The following is a 27,888-nucleotide window of genomic DNA, read 5'->3' on the forward strand; positions in this document are numbered from 1 at the left end:
AACGTAAAAATTAATCAACAGCATTTTGACCCGAATTCGCAAAATAAAATCGACTTGAAAATTTCCAGATTTACGGTATATAGTTGCACAGTACTCTTGAAGTTTTTCCTTCACTACTGTCAATATCTTAGTGAGGAGTAACGAAAGAGGCTTGGTTAAAGATTTGCTGGAACCTGCAATGTATCTTTATTTGTAAGGATTCTTATGAATTTTGGAATCCAATATATATAAGCTAGTTCAAATTCATTTTGGCTCTCTGGAATATTAAAACTATTCAAAACTGACAGGTGATTTTGAAGCATTTCTTCCTTAGAAAGGGAAGTATGAGTAAAAGTAGGATTACCACTTGTAAAATTAAGGACAGATGATACAAACAAGTTTTTTCTTTGAAAAAGATTAAATAGCATGTTACAAGTTTGGATGGTTCTAAAAAAAATTTCTCCTAAGAAAAATATTAATATACCAAGCCAGATGAATTTTATTAGGAAAAGATAAATGGTAAAAATCAGCCTATGTGTTATTGCTAATTTTTTGTCATTTTGTTCTTCCTCTTAAAATTCACCTGGCTTGGTATATTTTTCAAAGGATTATTTTACACTTTTAGCACCATGGTTACATATTCTGAAATTTGTTTTCATCTGTTAACATTTACTGAATGTGATTTGTCTATATTAGTTTTTTTCATTGAAATATTATTAATATTTTCCAAGTCTTTTTCATTTTCCAGTTCTTAGGAGAAAAAATTCTAAATCCCATCCACTTTTCTAAACTTATGACTTGATATTTAATCTTTTTCAAAGAAATAAATTGTTCGTATCATCTGTCCTTAAATCCAAGATCTTCTAGAATGCAATTTATAATATGAGCCTTACAAACGAAGACAATGTTGTTACCTGCTTTTTCAGCAGGAACCAGTACGTACTGATCGTGTAATCTATCTAACTCCTTTTTCACTTCTGGTTTATTGAACACAGAAGGATATATGGTTTTCATATTGTCCCTCAATCTTTTAATACGGGGCTTTAACATGCATATGGATCTGATACATTTAATCAATTCTGACAAGGTGTCAACGTCTTCTTTTTCATATCTTGCCTATTGTCAGGTGTAATTTTCCACAGAATCCATAATATTTATGAAATTCCGACGCCAGTTGAAGGATCAGGGTTCCCTATATTTAGGACCTTTTAAAATAAGTGATCTAAAGTCCTCATTACGAACTATATTTACGTCACCTGTAATAACGTGTCCAGCAGGACTATACTTATAGGGCGAAGAAGAACATGAACACGAAGGAGGATTATGTTACAGATAGTCGGTATCCAGGCCATGTAAAGTGTTTTTGTAATTTAAAGCAATGGTCGATGTATATTTGTAGGAAATACAAGGTGTAGTCTTTAACTACTTAGGGACATCACTTAGTGATTTAGTGCTCACAGTATCTCTAGTTTATATTAGCATTTATACTCAAATTGTATCATTCATTTTCTCTATAGATTTCGTACAATCGCGTGACTGAATGTTTTGCCTTAACGACAAATTTACTTTAACCATTAAGTCGCGAAAATTATCTCAAGTATATAAAATGCAATAAAGACAGTGATTGTCATGATTTTATATTTATTTGGTATTTTGTGTCTTCTATTTCCGTCATTTATTCTATAATACATTATGTAAAAGGCTTTTGCTATCATTGCAAGACATCACAAATCACTTCTCATTTCATATCAAGCTAATAAGCATTGATATCTATGGCTGGATTCAAGAAAATCTTATTTCTCTAAAACTGTATTAATTTTTCCTCCTTTTAAAGGGTACAAATATAAACTTTTATAGGATCTTTTTCTAAGACTTCCAAAGACTTCGAATCTTATAAAGATGAATAAAATGAAAATAGTTGCATGAAAAAAAAAACATTTACAAGCTTCAATTTGATGCATTTCAAATAAAATATTAATTTTTGGAGTTATCCTCCCTGGCTGAGGATTGGATATCCTTAACTAGTATATTATCAAACTTGAATATATTTATTTTTCATTAGTAATATTTATTATAAAGCTTGCTCGCATTGTTCAGAACATAATTTGTTAAAAAAAAGAATAAAAGATTGTTATCCCGCCGTATTAAATTCATAAAGATCGCATTGTTATTTGCCAACCACTATATTAGCCTCAATTTTGTTCAGAGTTCAATGTATTTTGCTTCACTTATTTACCTGAACAGTCGTCTCTATCTAAAAATACTTTTGTATGCCTCTGTATAGTCAGAAAATTACAAAACTATTTGATGTCACGTGAAATAAACACAAAAATACCTTCAACACAATAAAACTTAAACAAAGAGACAATGTAACATATACGATTACATGTACTATATGCATCAGGAACCAGGTAAATTTAGTTAGGTGTAGCAAAAGCAGAGTTTAAAGATCCATTGCTGACATACTAGACAGGAAAAATTTGCATATGCATATTTACATGTCGTGTTCAGTTTTTAGTTGTTACTCATTGTACCTGCCACCACGACCTGACATTTATTTGGAGTAGTAATATTTTTCAATTTAACAATGCAGTTAAATCTACATACGGCTTGTTTTAAATCACATTCTTGCAAAGCCACAGCAAACTGTTTCGGCCATGGACACCAAAATCGCAATATTTAAAAAAAAAACAATTGAGCATGCGTTTGACAATGGAATCGATTGGCATAATTTCTCAAAGACAATCCTATCCACAGACTCTGCAAAAGTTGATTCAAGATCTACATTCAGAGAGGGATAGCATTCGTATATATAGTTTTTAATATACTCATTTACCTTCACTGAATGTCGTTGTAGGCTTTCATTTGTGGCTGTGTGGGGCATACCGGATATTGATCATCATCTTTAATTTTCTTTTTTGTTCTTTTTTTTTTTAAGTACATTTATTTAATACTATTGGTTAAATTTGTTTAAAAAATTTAAAAGGGAAACAGCTGAACAAGAAGAACAAAACCATTGGTGTTTTAAGACGACAACATTTAACAGATAAGGTATACATTTAGCAACATTCATACAATACTTTGAACACTTGCGTGCAAAGTCATTCAACGAAGGATTGAAGTAAAATAATGATTTTTTTAATCTGCATCAAAGTCTATTGTTGAAAAAGGACTGTATGATATTACAGGATATATAAGCAAATGAAAATGAGTCTTATGTTCTCTTGGGTATAGATTTTTACACTTTATCTATTTGGAAAAATATAAAAACACATGTATTCCTTTCTTCTTACAGTCTATAATCGCTCTTAGTGTAAAAACAAATGATTTTCAAGACAGGATTTCATTTGTATATATCTATTCTGACTTACGTTGGGTCACCTTTTTGTTCCGGTATTTATGCAGTCAAAAAAAAGAAGTATATTAACATTTTTATGTCAGAAAAAGTATTCATTGTATATAATAAAACAAATGGAGATAACGTACAATATTCAAGATCAAAATTCTATCATTCAGATGCTGGGATAATAAAACGGACTATTCTGCAATATGTTCCATGAACTAACGTTGGGTTAATCTTCAAATGCACTTTACATATATTTGCCTGTTTCCTCAAGTGGTTTTTGTAAATATCAACCATGTAAAATATCACCTTAATTAATCGCGCTTTACTTTAACCACATTACATGATTTTTAATATGTATGTGTTAACTTTCACAATATGCCGATGTTGTAACTGCATAAAAATTGCATGGTTACCATGTTATAGCAATTAAAGTATGTAAGAAATTTTAATTCTCCGAATGCTTATTTGTTTTTAATTATTGAAAAGGACATAGTCAATGTGAGTCTTTTATCTATATCGATTATATTATTCAAGTAAAGAGATACAGAAATCTGTTCTATTCAGATGGTGGTACCTTTACTTTATATACTACTAGTAATTGTTAGTCCATTATTTATACATTGATTTGACGACAATTTTTTTCGTTATTTTCCGATCATGACAAGGAACACACGGCGGGTGTGACAGGTCAGCAGGGAATGCTTACTCCCCCATGGCACCTGATCCCATCTCTGATGTTTCGGAGGTCCGTGTTTGCTGTGTTCCTATTTTGTATAGTTTTATGGACTTTGATATTGAATACTGTTTGTAATCTCCATATTCTTCTCATGTACAGATGTAGTTATATACAGATAAGATAATAAATAGTAAGAGGTATTTAATGTAAGGACCTGTCAGATGTTTATAATTTAACTTGTCGTACTGTGTAATATTAATTGGGTGGGTGGACTTTACTTGTAATGATATTCCACCTGTGTCAAAACGTTGTGACATCATTGGCCGAGAATGTTAGATTTTGTATTTCTTTTAACATGCCATGAATTTGTTACCTTTCATCTTAAATATTCACGTATTTCTTGAGTTAACTGTCATTATCTTAGCAGTTCTACGTGTTTGCTTTAGCTGTAATAGTTTGAATCAACTGCTGCCATGCCACTTGTTTACATTCGGCCCGCCATCTTTATATCGGTGAATGCTATGTACACAGTTTCGTATTTTACCAAACTTGATATTCATGCTATATTACGGGCATAATTACTTGCTATTTATTATGTTAATTATTATTGTGGATTCTACTATTCATTTTAGCCGTTATTATTCCTGATTACATGTGTCTACAACTTGCACTATGTTTTTTATCCATCCGCCATATCGTCTGCATACTCAGCAAAATTACTTATGTGAAATTTACTAGTTTCAGAGGTAAATTGCTTACTTACTTATTATAGACACATATTTTGTAATCCATATTTATTGGTAATTTTATCTATTCACATGTTAGTTCCAGGGTTTGTTTGTTATCCATGTTGTACGACAACTTTGTCCGACAGTACGATACGATTTTCATTTTGTACAATGTCGAACATTGTCGTGATTGGTGGAACGTCGCCGTACAGCATTTTTATTGGTTGAATCTAGTCATGTGACCCTTTTCCGAAGGTTATATATATGGGCCGATCGCATTATGTAACCAGATAATTTGCCGAGTTGTCAAGCGCGTATATTTCGAAGAGACAATTCCAAGATACGCCCATATTTTCACCGTAGCCTTATATAGCATTACCATTGTGATTTTAGGTGAGAAAATGGTCGACAATTATCTCCCAACACACTGGACACCTATTTAATTGTAATTAACTGTGGGGATCATCCTAGTATAGCCATTTTACACCCCCCCTTTTTTTTATGATAGTAGCCTGTACGGTAGACACCACCAGAGTTTATTATTGTAACTGTTTAAATGAGTGCTGATTTATGATTTTATAATAAATATTGTTCAGACCAAGACGATTCATATGTTTCCCTATAACCAGAGGAACAAGGATTTTAGTACAGGAGTACTACCAGCATTTATTTTGTAGAGTCCCTGACTTAAGCTTGGCCATTCCCAGGGAGCTTACAATTATTTTCTTTATGTTTAAAAGACAATTACAACAACTATAGTCTTGAGAATGCAATAACATTTGACATACATGATGGCTTTATTCATTTCTGCATTTTCTGTAACAAACTAATCCAACATTTACATAATGCTAAATAATTTTTTTATTTTCTCGTACATATGTTTTCAGCATTAAATTTATTATGTCCTCCTGACCACGTTCCATTGCAATAAAAATAGCCTGGCTGACGACAGCACCATGTTCTACAAGATATTCAACAACTGGAAAGTGTCCATTCTCTGCAGCACGACATATTGAATTTTCATTATAGAAACCTTGCAAATTAACCTCTGCCCCATGCTCAACTAAATATTTAACAATGCCGAGATGACCTTGACCAGAAGCGCAATGAAGTGGAGGGTCACAAATGTTATCAAACTGGTTAACATCGACCTTATCAATAAGAAATTCTACCACATCTAAATGACCACCTTTACAAGCGGACGATAAACAACTAGCACCGACGTTGATATCAGCATCATTTTCTAGCAGAAACTTCACGGTCCTCAGATGTCCAGATTTAGATGCATAGCATAATGGAGTATTTCCGTTGCGGTCACATTGATTGACATTAGCACGGCGTTTGATAAGTTCTTCCAAAATTTCGAAGTAATCTTTGCTTGAAGCAACACATAAAATAGATGTGTCAATTTTAGCACAAATTTTTTGATTTATATCAGCGCCATTATCTAAAAGGTACCTTATAATGTGTAAGTGTCCATTCATTGCAGCACAGTAAAGTGGATTCTTTTTAGAAGAACTTAGCAAATTAACATCGGCCTCATGTTCAACTAGATATTTCACAATACCAAGATGACCTGAAGTGGCAGCACAATGAAGTGCAGGATCACATTTGTCACAAATTTCATTGACATCTACCTTTTCGATTAGATATTCAACAACAGTACGCTTACCATTTATACAGGCGGCAGATAGACACGTGACATCAATATTCACATCAGGATCACTAGTAATGAAATGTTTAATAATTTCTAGGCTGCCTACATAGGATGCAAGCTGCAACTGGGACAGGTTATCTTCGTTCCAGACTGCGCCGTTTTTCGTAAGATACCTCACAAGATGTACATTTCCTGACGCCACTGCTGCATAAAATGGAGACGTCCCATTTACCGTAAACAAATTAATGTCAGCACCTTCTTCGATAAAGGTCTTAACTACGTCGTATTGACCAAACAAACAAGACAAATGCAGGCAAGAAAAGTTGTCCTTATCACACTTATTGACGTTTGCTCCTTCGTTTAGCAGAAATTTGACAACGTCAGTACAGCCAACAACAGAAGCAATCATTAATGGCCTCCAACCCTGATAATCAATGTAATCAATACAGTCATGTTTTACGCAACTTAATATCAGTTTGACCATATCCAAACTACAGCTAGAACAGGCAAGATTTAAACAATACGACTGTGATTCTAGATCATTACCAAATACTACTCCCTGAATGTCCTGACTGCTTTTATCAGTGAGACAAGCCTTTCCTTTTACAAGCTGACTTTTTTCTCTGACAATTTCTATTAGACCAGAAAGTAAATGAATGTGGTTATATGCAATTAACCAGTTTACAACCCGTACATGAGATTCGTCCAAAAGAAAAAGTCTTAAGTCTACTGTAACATCTACTTTTGTTTCTAAAAGGTTTTCCATTTTTTGGTTTATTTCATGGAAAAGTTTCTTCGTTTTTTTATTTAAATGTTCATCAGTCTTGCTCTCAAAAAACAATTGTTTAAAATCATCATAACTGAATTTTTTCAAAGTTTTGCAAAAAACCGAAACAAATACTTCGTTTTGAGAAAATTTTCCTATTCTGCTGAATACGTCATAGAGATTGAATTGTTTAATGTCACGAATTATGCGGTTGACCAACACGGGAAAATGATCAACACCGACAGGAATAAGATTATCACTGCATGTTGACCCCTCCTCCACGAATGTTAAAAGCTTGTAAAAAGAGGTAGAGGTAAAATGTTCAATAAAGAAGTCTTGAAAATATCTTCCAAAGTGAACTGCCACTATTTCGAACAAGCTGTCATGAATGAAAGAATATTTACCATCAGTGTCCTGCATCAGATAAGATCCCACCAATACCTGAATTGCATCTTCAAGTTCTGAATTTGATGTTGACCTGTTTAATCTACAGCATTCATAGACTTCTTTTAGACATTTTCTATCTAAAGATTTTGGAGAGACACAATTATCTTTGATGACACAGTACACCAAGCCTGCATAATGTAATTTGTTGAGCTTTTGCATTTTATCAAGATCTGAAAATATACACTGGTATGGATGTAGGAAGAAATTTTCACCCTCAGACTAATATTTTTTTTCAGACGAAAATAATCTACACAGCAATGGAAACATAGGCGATTTTCTAGGTAGATTTAAATCTTTTAAGTATTTTTTCTGTAAGTGATTTTCTAATATATTTTTCATGCTTTCATCATTGAGCTCATTTTCTTCGTCATCTAAATCGATGACATGATTGATATCTGTAACAAAACTATTCAAAGATTTCGACTCCTTAAACACAACAGACCTACAACTCATGAGTAGTTTTGATCCCGACTCTATTAAATTTAGCACATTTTCAGAATGCCTGCTCAGATTGTTATACAAGCTCAAATCTAGACCATATACACCTAGCACATCATCTATAACGAATAATTGCTTGAAATGCAGCTTTCCATAAAGGATTATCTCTTCAAATGCTGAGACTGGAATGATCTCATATCCCTCGTGTGCAAGCTCCAGAGCAATGTGACGAATGAGGAACGTTTTTCCTCTACCACCACTGCCAGTCACTGTCACGAAAGACAAGGACTTGAGTTTATCACGAACTGACTGATAAGCAGGAACAGTCACAAAAAGTTTGTCCTCTTCTTTCCACTTTCCTACTTTTTTCTGAAGTTGTTCTAAGATAGAATCATAAAAGTAGTTTTATACAAGTTTCCGCGCTATTAACAAATAAATATAGTGATTGAATAAAGATAGATACATCGTATTTCTGTCAGATTTTATTCGATGACGATTTTTTTACGCATTTTTTATAATATATATATTTTTGACGATTTAAATTGAAAACAAACTCATATAAACACAACCTCATCATATATCACCTACACGTCTTCTCACACAAACACACACGCACCCTTCTTACACCACACCCCCCCCCCCCCCCACACTCACATACAAACGCTCTCACACACAACTGCATTGAACTTTATTTAATAATGTTTTCCCTTTAAATGGAATTTACGTCAGTGAGCAGCCATGAGAGCATAATGACGCATAATAGAAGTAGTAATTAACTATTTTTTTTTCAATTTAAAAACTTAAAGCTCAATACTGAACCATGCATGGTTTAAGAGAACAGAATATGTACCTCTTATGTGTTTTGGAATGTGATCCTCTACGCGTTTTTCTACGTTCTGAAGTCTTTCTGTCAAAACAACCAGACTTCGTTTAACTGAGGACCGTGCCACGTGATCTAAGTCTTTGTTCTGTAAGGAATTTATTTCTCCATCCAGCTGACCTCCAGCAAGTCTTTGTATGACCTTAAATACAAAATACAAAATAATAGCAACGTTTGCACCAATTATCTAAGGAATGAATTTAATAGCTACCCATTTTATACGGTAGAAACTGGGTCGGGGCAGTTTACGCTTTATAAACCGCGAAAAGGTTTATAAAAAATCGTAAACTGTTCCAACCCAGTTTATACTGTATAAAATGGGTGGCTATTAAATTCATTGCTTATAATTTAATTTTCATTCATTTCATGTTAGAAAATAATATAATTGTTCTCACAAAATGACTTCATTTTGTATAAAATTTGAATGTAACGTTAGACGGATTTATACGTTTTTGACGCAAGTGATTGTGACGTAGGCAACCCATTTTATACGATATAAAGTAATTTTTTATCCAACCTAATACATCGTTACAACCAGAATTAAATTCCCAGCAGGCATACAACATTGAATAAACTTTGAATCAACGTTGTTTCTTGTATGTTGATTCAACATTGATTTTATGTTAGATTTGTATCAACGTTGAAATCTTAACATTGAATCAATGGTAATCATTGATAATCAACGTTGATTATATGTTGAAAAACAGTTGATTCAACATTTATTCAATTATTTATTTTGGAAAGGGGGGTGTCATATAGTAATAATATACTTTCTTAAAATTTCAACCGTTTTATTGCACGGTTGCTAAGATTCCTTCATAATTGTTGAAGGGATAGCGACCCTCTGAGGAGACAGATAACGTTCAAAGTTCAAAGTAGTAATACTATTTCTTAATCACTTTCCTGTGACATCTGAGTAGTCAATTAGATGAGATCAAACATTACTTTCTATTTCTTTTGCACATTCTTTTGTAATTGTTTTATTATATTTAACAATAAAACATTTAAATCCAACATCAAATCCTTATAAATTGAATAAGTTGTATCTTTTTAAGTACCATTTTAAAAATGGTTTTATATTTTAGGAACTTAATACAGTATTTTAATAAGAATGACTTTTTCTTTTACATGAAGAAATATTTAGAAAAAAGATAACTCCTCATCACAGATATATTTTTTTCTTACAACCACATACAACACTGTGATTTTCTGAATTAGGAAAGACCGGTCCATGATGTTTTCTAACATGATTTAACTAGGTAAATAGTAAGTATTATTTTCATATGCACCTCATATATTATATTTAATGTTGTGGTAATAAATCGTTACTCTTTCTATTCTCTGTGTTCAATTTCTTCATTTCAGGATCTGCACATAAAAATCATTCCTGAAAAAATAAGCAGCGCTTTATACTTCAAACTATTTTCCATGTGGCTTTAATGTTATTGTTGTTTATGAAAATCAATATTACAAATTTAAAACTTTCTAAGGTGAAATTTTAAGCAGAGGGTCCTGACCCCTAAAATGAAAACATACGGTATAATACTATATGGAAAAAAATTATATTTTATAAACCGTAAGTGTTTAATTTCCTTTCAATAGTTAATCGTGTTACAATAATTTTCACCAAATACATTTCATAAACTAATCATGTTACAAAATCCGAACATTTACAATTTACAAACGTTTTGTATTTTCACATGTGGTCATGAAATAGTCCGGAACATGAAACCATTCCAAGGTAAGATGCAAATCTTATACGGTACAACTTATGATGCACCAGATATGCATTTCGACAAATTATGTCTCTCAGTGTTACTAGAATTCTGACATGCCGAAATTTTTCTTTAAAGAGTATTTGTTTTTTATATATTAAACCTTGGTGTTTAGTCCTGAGAGTTGTGTTATGCTGTCTTTTTGAATATTTTCTTTATGTCCTACTGCGTATCCTCTTAATGCGTACTTTGACAAATTCGTACTGAATTCATATTCATGATTGAATGTGTAAAATTTCTATATTTACCATCCTTGTTAGTTATAATGGTAAGTAATGATATTCGGTAGTGCGACTTTGTCAAGTCCGACCTCGTTATGGTCAGACAGTGTTAAAATCCGACACTATAATAGTCCAAATTATCTATCAGCGAAAAATAGGATTGGTCCGCTCAGAGAAGATCCGACGTTGAATTAATGCTGGCAATTCAACTCAATTTGAATTCAATGTTGATTCAACGTTAAATTTTCAACGTTGAAGAATCAACGTTGAATCAATATAATTGTATCTAGATTTATCAACGTCTTAACCCAACTTCATCTAATATTTAACGTTTAAACAACGTTGTGTGCCTGCTGGGTTATACATGTTTACATTTTACTTCAAATACGCGATTCAGGTCAATCGATGGCCGATAGAAAATAGTTAAAGGACAGCAAAAAGGTTATAAAAAATACAACGATAATAAACTATAAAAGATGTCAGCGGCATTTTTAGTTGTAGTTAAATAGAAATTTTGCATAATAAAAGTTTGTTTCTTGTTAAGAACACCAGAGCTTCAAGGTTAAGGAAAATGAGTTGCATCTACTTGCCATTTAAATGGATAAAACATTTTCTTATATACTCGTATTCACGTGTTTCTTGCCAGGGAATCAACCTGACAAATGTATTCACAGTTTAGTCAACAAAGGAATTTAAACAGACGCAAATCGCCTGCATTATGACTTGGAAGCAAGATATGTTTGTGAAACACTGATTCCACCGTATGGCAACATAGTGAAGATTAAACTTTTCTTTAATGCACATTTTATATATTGGTACCCAAAGTAGGGTTTCTTAACTGGAAATGCAACTGTGAAGTCCTATCACCATCTGTTCCTAAGGTATCGCCAGGTTAGTTTTTTTTTAAAAGAAGGGCATACAGAAATCTTCAAGATGAAGGTCAGAAGGTCAAGGTTATTGGTTTTCAATAAGAGGTCTTGTCACAAAAATTACATATGTGAAGTAGTAAATTTCTAGTCTTTACCGTTCAAAACTTACTGACAAAATCAACGTTTTTTTATGTCTTGAAACTTCTAAGGTCAAGGTGAAAAGGTCAAGGTTATTGGTATCCAATAAAATGTCTTACCACAAAAAATACACTTGTTACATGGAAGCCCTAGCTCTTACCATTCAAAAGTTATTGCCAAGGTTAAAGTTTTTAATAAGTAGGGAAATATTAATACTATATTAATATTAATTAAATATTAATACTTAGAAAGTTCATCGTCAAAAGGTTAAGGTTGATGGTATCTAATTAAGGTTATTGGTATCCAATAAGCGGTCTTGTCACAAAAAAATACATATGTGAGGTACAGAAGCCATAGTCCTAACCCTTCAAAAGTTATGGCAAAGGTTAAAAATTGTAAAACGCAGGTCAAACACAAAGGTTTACGTCATAAGCTCAAAGGTCTTTGAATCAAATGAAAGGTCTTGTCACAAGGATTAAATTAATAAAGTATAAATACTATATACTATATGCTTTAAAAGATATAGTAAAGATTTGTTTTTTAAAGTAGGTCAAACTCCAAGGTCAATGTCAAAGGGTCAAAGTTATTGGTATCAAATGAAGGTCTTTAACAAGAATTACATATGTGAAGTATAAAAGCTCTAGCCCTTAAGGTTTCAAAAGTTATTGCCAAGGTTAAAGTTGTTTAATAAGTATGTAAATCTTTAAGGTCAAAAGGTCAAAGTTATTGGTATTTAATGAAAGGTCTTACCACAAAAAATACAAATGTGAAGTATAAATGTCATTGTTATTTCTGTTCAAAAGATATGACCAAAGTAAAAGTATGGAATTTTTGTGTAAAAGTGGGTCAAACTCCGAGGTAAAAAAGTCTTTGGTGGTACACAAAGAAAGGTCTTGTCCTAAGGAATATATCTTTATTGATATGAAAGTCATAGCTCCGCTAAATCAAAAAAATGAATATTTTCATTCAAATTTACACTTTCATAAAAAAAAATAGATTTGGTATTCATTGGGCTCGAACTCTACCAATCAATCAATATACAACCGAACCCTAGCAATAAAATCATTTCCAGCATTTCTTTTGAGGCTAGCACGGTAACCACTAGACTACACAACTACCGTAATGGATTACGGCATTTAAGTTATGTTTGTTATATAACCCTTGACTTCGTAGACTGTTAAACAGTGGACTCCAAGTATTTCTCGAAAAGATGCGATTGTTATGTCATTAAAGTATATTTTTAAGGTATGGTGGGTATTTGATCAATAATTTTGGTAAACAAATTTTTTTTTTTTATGCAAACTTTGAAGATTAATTCTAAAAAAAAAAATAGAGCGATGACACACTCATATCGAATATAGTTTAACTAGAGGTACTGAGAGCAATGAGCTCACTAAATGATACCCCCGCCTCCCATATGAATAAAATGGCAGTGTCCATGTTTTGCTCTGGAAAATCCAAAATATATTTCAGATCAAAAAGTAAAATAAGAGGTGCACAATGGCAATATGTAATAAAGATTCTGTGAAAGTTTCATCAAATTTCCTTGTGGTGTGAGAGGAGTTGCGGATAAGAGATGGGTACCCCAAAGCGTAACAGACGGACGGACGGACGGATAAACGGACGGAAATACCGATTACTATATACCCTCCCGCTTTTCAAGCAGGGGGGTATAAAGATATATATTCCGTGTTTAACAGTATTTTTGTACAGCTGAAACCAAACAAAAATTTCTGAAGTATGATTTGCCATAAAAAATGAAGCATCTTGCAAATTCGACAAAATATTATTTGGTATTAACAAAGTACTGGTCGGGAAAAGAACATAATATTCTAATGCATATCTATGAAGGATTGAGGTTTATGCTGGATCTGCGCATGTGCACGGGGAAAAGTATCGCGAGAATAATTGATCAGGTCGAAGAAACTATTTTCAATGAATTGTCTCATGGGTAACTACATAAAATGCCACATGTGTATTTCGAAAAGGCTAGTTTTTTTAAATCGCTCTCGGAAAGACGTGATGCAATTTGCCAAGCATTTTAATTTATGCCGTACATTTTTATCTACTAATCCCATGCTCATTACATAAAAATGATAAACGATGATAAAAATTAGTTTCCCCCACTCCATTGTCAAGTCCGTTTGTTTACAGCTTTCCCCGTGCTGCACTGTCAGTCAAAAGTCAATTTCACATGACTATTCCTCGGTACAAAAAGCAATCAACTTTGAGGTGTGCTCACGTATTGACAATGTTTACAACGTATACAACTTCGAAACACACAATTTGCTTCTCAATACACGTTCCACGATCAATGCACATGATAAAAATTATTATATAGATGTAATTTTAAAAAAAAATGCAACTTAAGTTTTCTTTATAAATGCATGAACTTTAAATTTCTAGTCACAAATAACTGAGCAACAACTAATTTAACCAGTTACATGGCAAATTTACGAGTATCGAGTCTAAAAATTGGAGTCTTATTTACTTGTGGAGACTTTGTGAGCCTATTCTTCGAATTTTTTCTCAAACAACGTTTCAAAAAACTGTAAATTGAATTTCCAGCAGTTATTTGAAATCGCATCCTAAATTTCCCTGTTTGTATTAACAATAAACATGTAGTAGACCATAATGCTTTTCGGCTCATTCACAAGATTGCATGGACCATTGTTTGCTCTGAGCATGCGAGATCACGTGATCATGAATATTTCAATAAGAGGTGGTTTAACATTCGACTCGGAGAGAAAAAATTTTTACTAAGTAGTATTTCATAACTTCTTACAGTGATGGAGTGGAATTGTCTCATTTGCAGAAAGTATATAACTTATATAACTTGATGAGACACCATATACATGTATATTTATTTCTTTAAAAATAAAACACTAATACGGCATATAAATCTTTAATATCGAGAAAAAAAATACCCTTTTTCCCCTCTTTTAGGTGTGTATATTATTTCGTAGGCACATAACCTCAATCTTCATGAGATTTATGCAAGTTGTAGCTATTTTACATTATTTACATATTTTTAAAAGCCATTCTTCCTGAAAACCAAATGCCTTGAATATTGCACAGATTTGTAATATAAAAAAGTTCTTCCAGCTTTGTAATGTAATTGTAGAGATAAGAGAAAACTGAATAAAATGTTCGAAAAATCTTTACCCCGTAAATATGACTGATAAGAAAAAAAACATTCCTTCACCTCCTTCAATTCTTTCCATTTCTTTTCAAATTCATTGTGGCTAATTGACTGTGGTCCATGACAAAGTGAGTTACGACAGATTCTGACTCGTTCGAGGTCGTCAGATGGATTTGTATCCATGGGATCCGGAGTTCCTCCCCAATCTTTTCTTGGTTTTTTAACTTTAGTCGATTTTCTTATTATTTTGTAAAGTAACGATATGTCAAAACTTGTAGATGTTACTGGTCCATATCCTGTAAAACAGAAGCTAATTAGCTGAGATATATGACCACACTTTGATCCTTAACGTGTATAGAATTCGGAGCTGAATTTTGTAGAAAATCTGCTTACAAGTAATTGTTTTTATCAAAATATTTTGAACTGTGTTTACCATGAGAAAAGATTTAATTGTCTCTATTTCTAGATGAAAAAAGATGTAAAACTAGCTTAAAGTCATTTTTCTTTAAATAATTAAATCCAGTAATTTGTCACCGTTTGTATATATTATTTGAAAAAAGCTGGCTTTTTTATCTAAAAGTACTACGATAAAACAGTAAAACATGTTTTCAATATCACGTTACATATTTAACATAAAAAAAATACCCATGAAACTCTATGTGGTGAAGCACTGCATTGCTATATATAATGAAGAAAAAAACCGTTTATTAAATACAATTCTCACCAGGAAATAACGTTGATATTTGTGCGTCGTTGGAATTCTTGAACAGTTTCTTTTCATGTCTTTTTAAATGACTTTCAAGTTGATCTGGTGGAATAATAGTATCAAACCACATCCTAACTGCCTTTTCTGCGATACCAATACCCAGAAAATAACGAAGACAATTTTCCTCTTCTTTGGAAACAATTGACTCATCCTCTGTTGTAAACACAAAAACCAAAGTACAGGTATCATTTTCATTGCTGGGGACATTAATAATAAATAACATTAATAATAAATTGCTGGGAAATGTAAAATGAATATTTTAATTTATTTTCATGTAAAAGACAAAAAAGGCAAAAACTTGAATTCATTAAATCCTTATTCAAAGTTGTAAAACCTGAATTCTTAAAAATATTATTATTAGTTTGTGTAAAATATTTGGAAATCTGAAAAATTTAATGATTTTTTTTAATGAATTTACGGAACCTTAAAGAAGTTTTAATCTTAAAGATATACACACCAGTTTCGAACTCTGGGTTTTCTGATTGTGAATCTTCTGATTCGGATTGTGAAGAATCTACATCTGTATACGTATCGTGCTGTGGTGATTCTCTGTCTGACATGGTTTGTTTGTATATCTACTACAATTCACATCCTGCAAAATATTTCATCCCTTTAAACAAATAATTAAAAAAAAAATTAAAAGACTAATTGATATCAAGCTACATACATAGCTATGGGTCTCCAGGTTTAGACCTGATTACATTAGCCTCTTGATTTTTCTTAGTAACAGATCTTTTCTTTCTTTACTCAAAGAAAGATTCTGTATCTGTATTGTGAACCAAACATAGCATTTCATTTTTATTCAAGATAAAATTGTGCTTTATATCAAATTATCTAGTTTTCAATTAATCATGAGAATTTGTTGTATCAAATTTAGAAAGGCTGTACGTTTTCACATTACAGAATTTTGTAAAAATTTGGCAATTTTAATTTCTGATTTACACCACTTCTTAATTTTAATAAAGCTACAAACATTTGGGCGGGCTCCGATGAATCCACTGGGTTTAAATTGTTTTGTTTTTTTAATAAATGTGTGGGTCGCCTCACCTTGGGGCAATCAGCATACACTATGCAAATATTATTTTCCAGTCAAATGACAAAATTACAAAGGCTACTTTTAGGTTTTGTGGGTTTTCCGTAATGATTGTGGCCACGGGACATAACTTGTAGAAAGTGTGAAATCAACAATTCTTGTTTCAGTAAATTGTCTGTCAATAGTTTACCTCGTTTTAGAAATTGTGAATACATACATGTTTAAAACATTGCTTATCGAATCATTGAGAGATATGAACGCCATCTGCAGGTGATGAAGATATAATGGAGCATAAGGAAGGGAAGTTGACAATTATAAATTTAAAACGCTTAGTAGTTAAATAACCATTAAAGTCATTTTAGTAAAATATCTAATTATGAAGAGATGTTTCAGACTTTGTTGTATCTTTTATTTCGTATCGCCCAAAGAATGAAAATTAATATTACTGTTGTTAATTGACAAAACGTCGTCGATATCTCTAAAAATGTCGAGGTGATGGTACAGAGACTGTTCATATATTTTCGCTTTTGACCTATCGAGTTTGAGGAAAAATATCAAAATGGATATTTTAAAGAAAGAACCAGGTGAAATAAAAAATATCAACACACTACTTACCAATATAATGTTATCGTTATAGCGTACCCTTCTGACCTTAATCTGATGGAAAATAAAACGAGAATTGATTTTTAGCTTTCTACCTTCCCGGTTACCTGAAACTATTTTAAGAAAAGAAGTCTCGCGAGAACTTACGTCATAGACCTAGATACAGTATATAGATTATCCGGCGGGGTTATACATTACCGATTATGGGTTAAAAAAAACCTTTAAGGTTAAGTACCTTTATTTTCCCGATTATTCTCAGTTAAAAACACGATTTGCATTAAATTCAGATTTAAAAATATCCAGTGCATGCTTCTGCTTTAAAATTATCTCGATGAAATCTACTCATTTAGGTTTTCCTTGACTTTTACTCTAGTAGGCATGTATTTCCAACAATTATACCTAGACTTTTTTTTACTGTCATTCCTTAAATCCTTTGAAACACTTCTCATCTTTTGTCCGGAAGTTGTTATAGCTGTAATGTTTTAATTTTCCAAAAAAAACAACCCATAATAGATGTCTTAATTTTGTATCTGAATAAAGTGTTTGCAAGAAATATGGAACAATGCTATATACATGTATGTGTAATACTTTTCTTTTAAGACTTGTCAACAATGGCCGAAAATACTCAATGGTTTTTTTTTTATTGATTTTGAAAATTTATATCTGATTGGTCTATTTTCAGTTTTTTTTCTAATAAAATCAAATTATAGAAATTAGAATTATTAGACAAAAATTTGAGGGATATCACCTGTGCACATAATTTAATTCAAGTTATCTACGTGCTGCTGAAGATCTGAGACAACGTGCAAGCTTCAGAAATAAGAGCTGTGCACTGTTATCAGGAAAGAACAGATGTTGTCTGTTGATGTATTATGATCGGGCTCGGGATGCTTGTAATTTGTTGTTATGTTTAGACGCCATGCTTGAATAAACGTTGTGTTCATCTATGAAATGTTTCATCAATGATTAGCCCTGATAGGCATATCAACATGGTGGCAGCGGTGCAAACTTGTTGTTAGTGTTACCGGTCGTCCCCGAAAGAGATGTTCCATGAACTATTGTGAGTTTTTATAGACAAACTTTGAATTTATTTTTCAACACGTGCTCTGTACACAACCGCCATATTGGATTCAGATTCGATTCTCAGTAGCCTGAAATTTTTATTCGGAATGGTGAACAAGAACAAGCTGCAGGACCTGTACAGATGTACAATTGTCCGTTCAGATTACCTCCCCAACTTGATTTATCCTCTGGAAATGTATCCGAGAACTACAAAAAGTGGAAAATACAAGTTGAAGTCTACATGTTTGCGTCAGGAGGAATCGACAAAAGTAAAGAGGTACAAGTAGCAATTATTTTGAGTTGTGGTGGACCTCACGTAGTCGAGATATATGACCAGTTTCAGTGGGAAGACGAATCTCATAGGAATGACCCTGCTAAAATATATGAGAAGCTACAAGCCTATTGTAATCCTCGTTCCAACGAAGTGTTAGAGTCTCACAGATTCTGGAAGTTACCTTATCAGGAACCCTTTGATAAATTCCTTACAGAATTAAGAACACGTGCAGCGTCGTGTAATTTCCAGGAACAGGAGAGGATGATGCGTGACAAGATTGTATTTACAGCTACTGGTAAGCTACAAGAACTACTGTTACGAGAAGACAAATTGACTTTGAACAGAGCAATTCAGATATGTAGGGCTTTTGAACAGTCAAACATACATGTGAAAGAGCTGCGAGAAAACATCACTTCATCTAACAAAGTGAATAAACTATCCACAAACAAACGACAGAAAAACTTCACAAAGCAGAAAGTGACACACAAACAGAAAAGTGATTCACAGTCTTCGAGCAAGGAGAAGAAAGAGTGTAATTTCTGTGGTTATAAACACGAACATGGCAAATCAAATTGTCCAGCATGGGGCAAAAGATGTGACAAGTGCAACGGGAGAAATCACTTTAAGTCCAAATGTAAGAAAATACATGCTGTTGGTGAAGACAATGAAGACAGTCCAGAGTTAGAAGACAGTTGGCTCCTGGCATTGAAAAGCAAAGATAAACAGAGCAAAGACATCACTGCGATAATGAACGTAAATGATTGCGACGTACGTTTTCAGTTGGACAGTGCAGCTGACGTAAATACCATTTGTCAGAAATATGTGAAGAGGGAACAGTGTCGTCCGTCGAACATTCGTCTTAACATGTGGAACAACACTCATATGAAACCCCTCGGTGAAGCCGAACTTGATGTAATCAATGTGCGTTCCAACGTCGTCCAGAAACTTAGATTTGTAGTTGTGCAAAACAATCTTACCTGTCTACTTGGCAAGGATGCAATTCAAGACATGGGACTTGTGACAGTGAACAGTGAGAAGTTCATATCTAAAGTTGGATTAGAACAGCCTCTTGGTGACTTGGGCATTGCAACTCTGAAAATTGACCCCACTATTCAACCCAAAGTACTTCCGTGCAGGAAAATACCAATTGCTATCCAGGACTCAGTGAAGCAGGAAATCGACAGACTTGTTGATCGAGGTGTTTTGATACCAATTACAGAACCAGCATTGTGGGTTAGTCAGATGGCAGTGGCTCACAAGTCAGACGGAAAGTTGCGAGTTTGCATAGATCCACAACCTCTTAACACAGCTTTGATACGAGAGTACTACCGATTACCTGTATTAGATGACGTACTTCCAAAGCTAACGAATGCTAAGGTATTTAGCAAACTTGACGTTAAAGAAGCGTTTTGGCATGTTCGCCTTGATGAGGAATCGAGCAAACTTACAACTATGATAACGCCATTCGGGAGATACAGGTGGGCTCGTTTACCTTTTGGATTGAAAGTGTCTAGTGAAATCTTCCAGCGACGGCTAGACGAAGCATTATCAGGACTGGAAGGTGTGTTTAGCATTGTCGATGACATTATTATTGCAGGATGTGGTGACAGTGAAGAAGCAGCAAAGCGGGACAATGAACTCAAGATGCAGAAAGTTTTCCAGAGATGTGAAGAGAGACATATTACATTAAACAAGGATAAGGAAGAATCCGGACTTCGTGAAATTTCATTTCATGGACACAAAATTTCTAAGGATGGTGTCAAGGTTGATGAAAGTAAAGTGAAAGCTATCCTTGAAATGCCAGCACCGACTGATGTCTCGGGAATCAAACGCTTATGTGGAATGGTTCAATACATGTCAAAATTCCTACCAGACTTGTCGAAGGTATTGGAACCACTACGACTACTTACCCGTAAAGACCAAAAGTGGAACTGGGACAGCAAATGTGAGTCAGCATTTCAGACTTTGAAGCATAAGTTGACAGAAACTCCAGTTCTGGCTTATTTTGATCCTTCAAAGGATGTTACACTGCAAGTTGACAGCAGCAAAGAAGGAATTGGTGCCGTACTACTCCAAGATGGAAAGCCGGTCGAGTACGCATCAAGAGCTCTTACACAAGCAGAGAGAAAATGGGCTCAGATAGAAAAGGAAGCTTTATCCGTTCTCTATGGACTTGAACGCTTTGATCAGTACACTTACGGAAGAAAAGTTTTTATCCATAATGATCACAAACCATTATCTGCTATATTGCGCAAACCATTAGGATTAGCACCTAAAAGACTGCAAGACATTATGATGCGTTACTTCAGATATGATGTAGAATTCGTATTTGAGAAAGGAGTGAACCTTGTTATAGCGGATATGCTAAGCCGAGCTTTTCTCATGACAACGGAAGGAAGTGTAGATGAGCGTCATAGGATTCTATCTGTCTCGACATTACAAGAAAACGACGTACCAGATGTCAGAATTCAAGAAATTAAGGACATGACTGCTAAAGATTCAGAGATGCAAACATTGGCCGACACCATAGCCAATGGATGGCCTGACAGTAAACAAGATCTTCCAACGAGTGTGCGCCATTACTTTGATTTTCGTGACACACTAAGCTGTGAAGATGGACTCATCTTGAAAGGAGAAGCAATCGTCATTCCAAAGACACTTAGATCAGAAATGAAGATACGATTACACAAAGCACATCTAGGATATGACAGTATGATTAGGAGAGCTCGTGGTGTTATTTTTTGGCCTGGGATGAAAGCCGACATTAAACAGATTGCAGATTATTGTGGAATTTGTCAGGAAAGAAAACCGAGAAACTGTAAGGAACCTTTACTTCAGCATTCAACATGTGAATTTCCCTGGCAGAAAATTGGACTGGATTTATTCGAGATACAAGGAAAACACTACATGGTCTCGGTAGACTACTTTTCCAGTTTTATTGAGGTAGATTACCTACCAACAACGACGAGCGCAAGGGTGATTTCATTGCTTAAGAAACAGTTCTCTAGATTTGGCATACCAAATGATATAATATCGGATGGTGGACCACAATTTAGATGTCAAGAATTTCAGGATTTTGTGAAAACCTGGAAGATCGATCACAAATTCTCATCTCCGATGCATCTGCAAGCAAACAGAAAGGCTGAATATGCGGTGAAGATCATCAAAACACTGATGATTAAAGCACAGGAGGATGGAACAGACCCATATGAAGCGTTACTTGAACAACGTTGTACTCCGAGGCAGGATACCGGTCTAAGTCCAGCACAGATGATGTTCAACAGAGAGATACATGCTACACTCCCTATGAGATCTCGAGTGGGCAATGATTTTGGAATAGTGAAGTCCAAACACAGATCCAGACAGATTGCCGTGAAGAAAGCACGAAACTTACCTGAAGTCGATATTGGACAGTCCGTTTATTTCCAACACCGGGAAGGACAGTATTGGAAGCTTGGAAAAGTGATTCAAATACTTGGACAGAGAACATACGTTATTGCGGACCAACAAGGAGTCGAATATCGAAGGAACCGAATTCATATTAGACCAACTAAAATACAGACCCATATTCGTGATCAATCTCCAGTTCGTGATGAACCAATCAGCAAACGTGTACTCTGTGAATTTCCAAAACCGTTCAGTGGACCAAACGAGTGTATATCTAGCAAACAGATACCAGTGATTACAGACTCGAACGAACAACATTGCGTACCAGACTCGATTTCAGAAACTGTCATCAGCAAGCCTCACAAGGATACTACGCCAGATACTCGTGCAAATTCAATATCGCGTGAACCGTCATCAAGGATCCGTAGGAAACCAGCATACTTGAAAGACTATGTCCAAAATTGATTGAGATACTGTTTAATTCTATTTGATTATTTTGTTAGAAAGTTAATTAACAGTTAATGATCATTTATTTGGGAAATGTTCAGTTAAAGTGTTTACACAGTGTACATCTTTCTCAGAAGGGGGGATGTTGATGTATTATGATCGGGCTCGGGATGCTTGTAATTTGTTGTTATGTTTAGACGCCATGCTTGAATAAATGTTGTGTTCATCTAAGAAATGTTTCATCAATGATTAGCCCTGATAGGCATATCAACATTGTCTAATGAAATCAACATCAACAATTGATTTCCAAAATTGCTATCATACTCGTACATTCATTAAAAGCACAAACAGTGTCAATGAAAATACGCAGTTAAGCAAACGGGCTGATCGTGCGTTTTTTGTCAGTGGAACAATGAACCACTCACCTGTTTCACCCTTACTAATGTGTTCGGAACCTTTCTTTTTCGGTATTCTGCAAATTATAAAACCCGATGAGTTCAGAGTAGCTCTGACAGTAGCTCTGGCGAGAGTTAGCGATACTTCAGCGAGATAGGGTATATTATTCTTGTACCATAGTTAGGTGTGATTTCTTTTGTTTAAAGTGTGGGTTTTCTGTACATAACCCACACTTTTCTATAACTCCGCCCATCGAGTCGGGACAAAAGTACTATTTATAAAACGAGAATGTACGGTTTTTAAATAAAACAATCATACGGGCTTGTTTTATCAAAAAAAGGAGTAAAAACTTTTAATTGTATACAACATTTTGTAATCAATAACAGTTTAAAACGGCCATAAAAACTTTAACTTGAGTTAAAAAATAAACTTCAGAAATCGCTTGATTTTTTAAACATTTTTTTTAAAATAGTGTAATGACCAGGGTGACGTTAGCTTAGTAGATTCAAATATATTAATATATTCGTTCGTTATTGATAACTAACAAAGGAAACATGGTTGTTACAACGCACGCAACGCAAATTTTTCAAAGTCGTTAAATTTGGGACCAGGCAAACGCACTTTGAAAAAATTAAATTTCTTTTCAAAGTGCGTTAAAATCGACCATATTAATGCACTTTGAAAAAATGTCAAGTTTGATCAATACTCTTACAAATAATCGGTACGATAATAGTTGACTCTGGTTGAATAACTTTCTGGTGATAAAGTCACTTCAGGACCCGAAATATTGACGTTTTAAATATTTTAGGTTTTGATAAATATGATAAAAGGGTAATGTTTTTTAGACAAAATAGAGAGATAATTGTTTAAAACCATTATTTCGTTTCTTTTTAAATTTTTTTGTCTGTAATAAGTAGATGTAGAGGGATGGAGGAGGGGCTAAAAGTGAACGACTTAAACATAGCATATATCTTTAAAAAAAGGACAACGAGATTTTTCAAGACTATGAAAATTCTTTCTCTCTCATACGCTTTACTGAACTTAAAAATTTCTAGTTTTCATCTGTTTTAAGTTAATTCAATTATTGATAGCTTTCAACGTCATACCGGTAATATAAATGCATATCTATTGTTGGGGTATAGTATACATGTAGGCATCTAAACCAGGCAAATGACAAGAAAAGGGTTTTTTTTTGGCTTATTACTCCCCTCCACCCGTTTTATTTGTTACCGACGCCTGTATGTTGAAAGAGAAAGAGTTAGCCTGAGATTTTCTACAAGTTGTCTTTTCCACTTCTCGACGGGAGTAAATTAATTCAAAAGTTTTTTTGAAAAATAAATAACACTCAAATACGATCTTTTAATTACTAAAATCCAAATCCAGAAACTTTTTTTTTCATATATTTTTTATCAAAGTGCTTTAAGTGTCTCAATGGTAGTGCGTTTAGTATGTCCCAAATTTAACGCACTTTAAAAAAATTTTTCAAAGTGCGTTGATTTTGTCCCAATTTTAACGCACTTTGAAAATTTTTTTTTCAAAGTGCATAATTTTTTCAAAGTGCGTTGCCACATTGCAGTGTATATCAGATATCTGAGGTAAAACGTGTACTGTTTTGGACGTCCGTGTTTAATCCTCTCCCCATAAGTATTGTTTATTTGTACTTTCATAATTTCAATATATGATTTAATTATGATATGTATATGATAATGGGCGGAATATATTTTATGTTGTTAAAAGGGGTGTTTTGTATTGTAACCAAACACTGAGAAGCTTTTCTTATTTCAATTCATTTCATAAAACCTCATCATATATTGCAATATAAATAAACAAATAGTGCCATATTTATGCATGTTAAATAAATATATGATCTAAATTTATTTTATTACACATTTTTCACAACCTTATAATTCTTTAAATATAATTGAATACTCAAATAATGTGAAGTTGTTCTTAATTTTATTATGTACTTTCTTTCATTTAAACATGAATGTCAAGTCCGTGTTTGACAGCTCGATTTTATCAATTAAGGATATGGAGATAACGAATAGTATTCAATCTCAAAGTCCATAAAACAATACAAAATAAGAGCAGAGCAAACACGGATCCCCGAAACATCAGAGGTGTGATCATGTGCCATGGAGGAGTGAGCATCCCCTGCTGATCCAGCTTAACAGCTCACATCAAAGAAGATTCCATTACATGCATTTGCAACCAAGTTTTCATAATATTTTTTCATAATACAATTCTTTAAATAAATTGAAAACTTTTTTTAACATCCACTCAATATCGTGCTAAACCGTTGTCGTTAACTTTTCTCATGTTTTCTCCTGTTTTGTATTGTTTTATAAACTTTTGATCTTGAATTCAGTTCGTTATCTCCATATGTTTCACTTAATATAATTTATTTTCTTCACGAATGACTAAATTTTTTTCCTAAAACGTAAATTAAACGTAATTGTTGTAAATGGCCATTTATTACAATACCACATAAATTAAACAAAACAAAAGGCGTACAACAGTCGCTCATGTCCATATTTGAATGCATTTTAAGAGAAATTTTGAGGTACATATTAAAAACAGATATGGATTTAAAAAATGGAAAAAAAAAAAAAGACGGAACAAGTTTTCAAAAACACATCACACACTTTTTATTACATTAAATTTATGTTAAATCTATGTTATATAAAGTGCCCCTTCCAGAGGTGCCGAATGGGAAATACGAAGACCTATTAACCTCACAAATACCCGGTACATAAAGCAACGAGGAGAGCATCAGAAGCATCAGATAGAATGGTCTACAGATAAAAATGATCAAGTAATAAAACAAGGTACATGTACATGTATTGGAAAATATGTCCGGTATTAGACATCCGAGAAAAATTCTCAAGTAAATGTAACCGTCAATGACAAAATGCTAGAAATTCATTTCTTTACATATGAAATTGATACAATTATGACACCTTCAAGAATATTGCTTCACTGATTGTAAAACGTCAGATGAAATACACAAACTCCGTTCAAAGCTGTTTTTTTACACTTATAATACATGCACATACCTGAGGAACATTATTTTATACTACTCCTTTTAGGTGATGATAAGTTAGTCATATTGTAAGGGGCACATTTCAACCTGTACTCTTGTTTCAGCTTGTCACAGTATGTCCTATTCCAAGACATGATAAATAATTTCAGATGATACCGTTTCTCCGACATTCTCCAAATATACAATACAGGATTGATTGCACTATTCAGAAATAATAATATTGCACATAAGGAATGTACGGTGTTACCAAATGCTGAACTGTAATCCAGGATAGGAAACGTAATGATGACGTAATAAGGTGTGGCAATGACTAAAAATGTAACCGTGATTACGGACACTTTCTTGGCGATTCGAGATTGTCCGTTTGTGATTCCGGGAAACGTGGACCATATATCCCCCGTCCTTCGTGTGATTTTACGGATATGGTGTAATAAGAAAATGTACATGATGCCATTGGATAATATAATGGACAAAAGAAGAATTTTGGTGGTTTGGCTGACATTGTTTTTCTTTAACTTGAACATATAGACACAACCGATTTTATAAGGGTCATTTTCGCTGTAAAAGATTAGGAATGTAGTTATTCCTCCCATAACCCATAATATCACGCAGAGAAAAGTCAACCGATTTTTTTTTTCACGTATTTATATTACTTCATACCCAAAACAAAGACCAAGCAGCGGTCAAGGTTATACATTGTTATAGTGAATAAGGACACGTTGATGCATAAAAATGCAGCATACTTCTTAAATTCGCAGTTATTTCCATATTCGTAAAAGGAAAGAGGAAAACACACAAAAATACCCATAGAAATGTCGGATATAACCAAATTCACTGACAGAATTTTGACTTGGAAGTTAAGTCTTTTACATTGGTATAAAATGACCAAGGCGATGAGATTTTCTAAAACAATTGTTCCTCCAACGGTAACTAATGGTCGTGACATTTGTTTGTTTCCTAATGTTGAATTATTGTTCGTCTCCATTCTGAAGTAATCCTTTGTACAAGTTATTTCTTAGATTGGCTGTTATATACTAGCAGTCAGTGTCATCTTTTGTCTTCTAATACACTGACTGCTGTGTCGTCGAACAATAACCTTTTATATTCCCAGATATTATCACATACATGTAATTATGTCTTTTTCTAATTGGAAGACAGAACAGATAAAAAGCTGAAGCTAATTATATTCTAGTTCATTTCTCTTCGATCATTAGATTTCATACTACCATGATTGGTAGATTTTATTCTACAAAAAGAGATGCAAAAATATGTTAATGAGTTTTAATGCTTTGTTATTTCCTTTTTAGGTAACCTCAGAGCCAGTCAGGTGACCTATTGCTATCTGCTTTTGTCCGTTGTGCGTTAACATTTGAACATGTTCAGATTTCTTCCCTGAAACCACTCAACTAATTTAAACCAATTTAGGTATATAGCACCTATATGTAACGGGTACAAAAATCATGAAGTTTGTTGTCCCTGCCCTCTCCCCAGCGGGGATAGGGCCAAGACAGTAAAATCAACGCAACATTTAATGAGAAATTTTCTTTTTTACTCCTGAACATGTTAGTATGATTGTAATAACCAGTAAATACATTGCAAAAATAATGAAATTCATGACCTCTGGTTCAAGGATTCTAGTGCTAGGGCGGACTTATATTGATTATATAGTATAAGAGCAATATTTTTTTTAAAAAAGAATTTTTCTCTGCTCCTGAGTATTAAACAAGCAAACAATGTTTAGTTAAAATGAGGAAGGGTGTTTCTTCCTCAGTTGTGAATTTCATGTCCGTGACACATGCTTGTTTAGGCAGCGTT

General features: G+C 33.5%; 2 protein-coding genes across 3 annotated transcripts in view; both read right to left on the reverse strand.

The window, feature by feature from the left end:
* Window positions 1-5,577: 5,577 nt before the first annotated feature.
* On the reverse strand, window positions 5,578-7,152 carry LOC134237209 (putative ankyrin repeat protein RF_0381). Its single transcript, XM_062719313.1, has one exon. The coding sequence runs from the start codon at window positions 7,150-7,152 to the stop codon at window positions 5,578-5,580; it is 1,575 nt and encodes a 524-aa protein (XP_062575297.1).
* Window positions 7,153-7,256: 104 nt separating this feature from the next.
* LOC134237194 (uncharacterized) overlaps window positions 7,257-27,888 on the reverse strand; it is a 55,017-nt gene continuing 34,385 nt past the window's right edge. Inside the window, exons 1-6 of one of the 2 annotated variants that reach the window (XM_062719296.1) lie at window positions 17,477-17,565; window positions 16,286-16,420; window positions 15,787-15,981; window positions 15,126-15,358; window positions 8,888-9,059; window positions 7,257-8,417 (exon numbers count right to left, since the gene is read on the reverse strand). In XM_062719296.1, coding sequence (XP_062575280.1) covers window positions 7,819-8,417; window positions 8,888-9,059; window positions 15,126-15,358; window positions 15,787-15,981; window positions 16,286-16,388 — 1,302 coding nt within the window. In that variant the 5' untranslated portion in view covers window positions 16,389-16,420; window positions 17,477-17,565 and the 3' untranslated portion in view covers window positions 7,257-7,818. Of the gene's footprint in view, window positions 8,418-8,887; window positions 9,060-15,125; window positions 15,359-15,786; window positions 15,982-16,285; window positions 16,421-17,476; window positions 17,566-27,888 lie in introns of those variants that run through there. The other variant, XM_062719297.1, reaches the window with a different exon arrangement.

The sequence above is a fragment of the Saccostrea cucullata genome, unplaced genomic scaffold (genome assembly GCF_032062105.1).
Source record: "Saccostrea cucullata isolate Sc308-1 unplaced genomic scaffold, CSIRO_AGI_Scuc_v1 ctg1558, whole genome shotgun sequence".
NCBI classification, from domain to species: domain Eukaryota; kingdom Metazoa; phylum Mollusca; class Bivalvia; order Ostreida; family Ostreidae; genus Saccostrea; species Saccostrea cuccullata.

Bases quoted from the DNA above. Each gene is read 5' to 3' on its own strand.
- LOC134237209 (XM_062719313.1), bottom strand. From the start codon at position 7,152: ATGGAAAACCTTTTAGAAACAAAAGTAGATGTTACAGTAGACTTAAGA.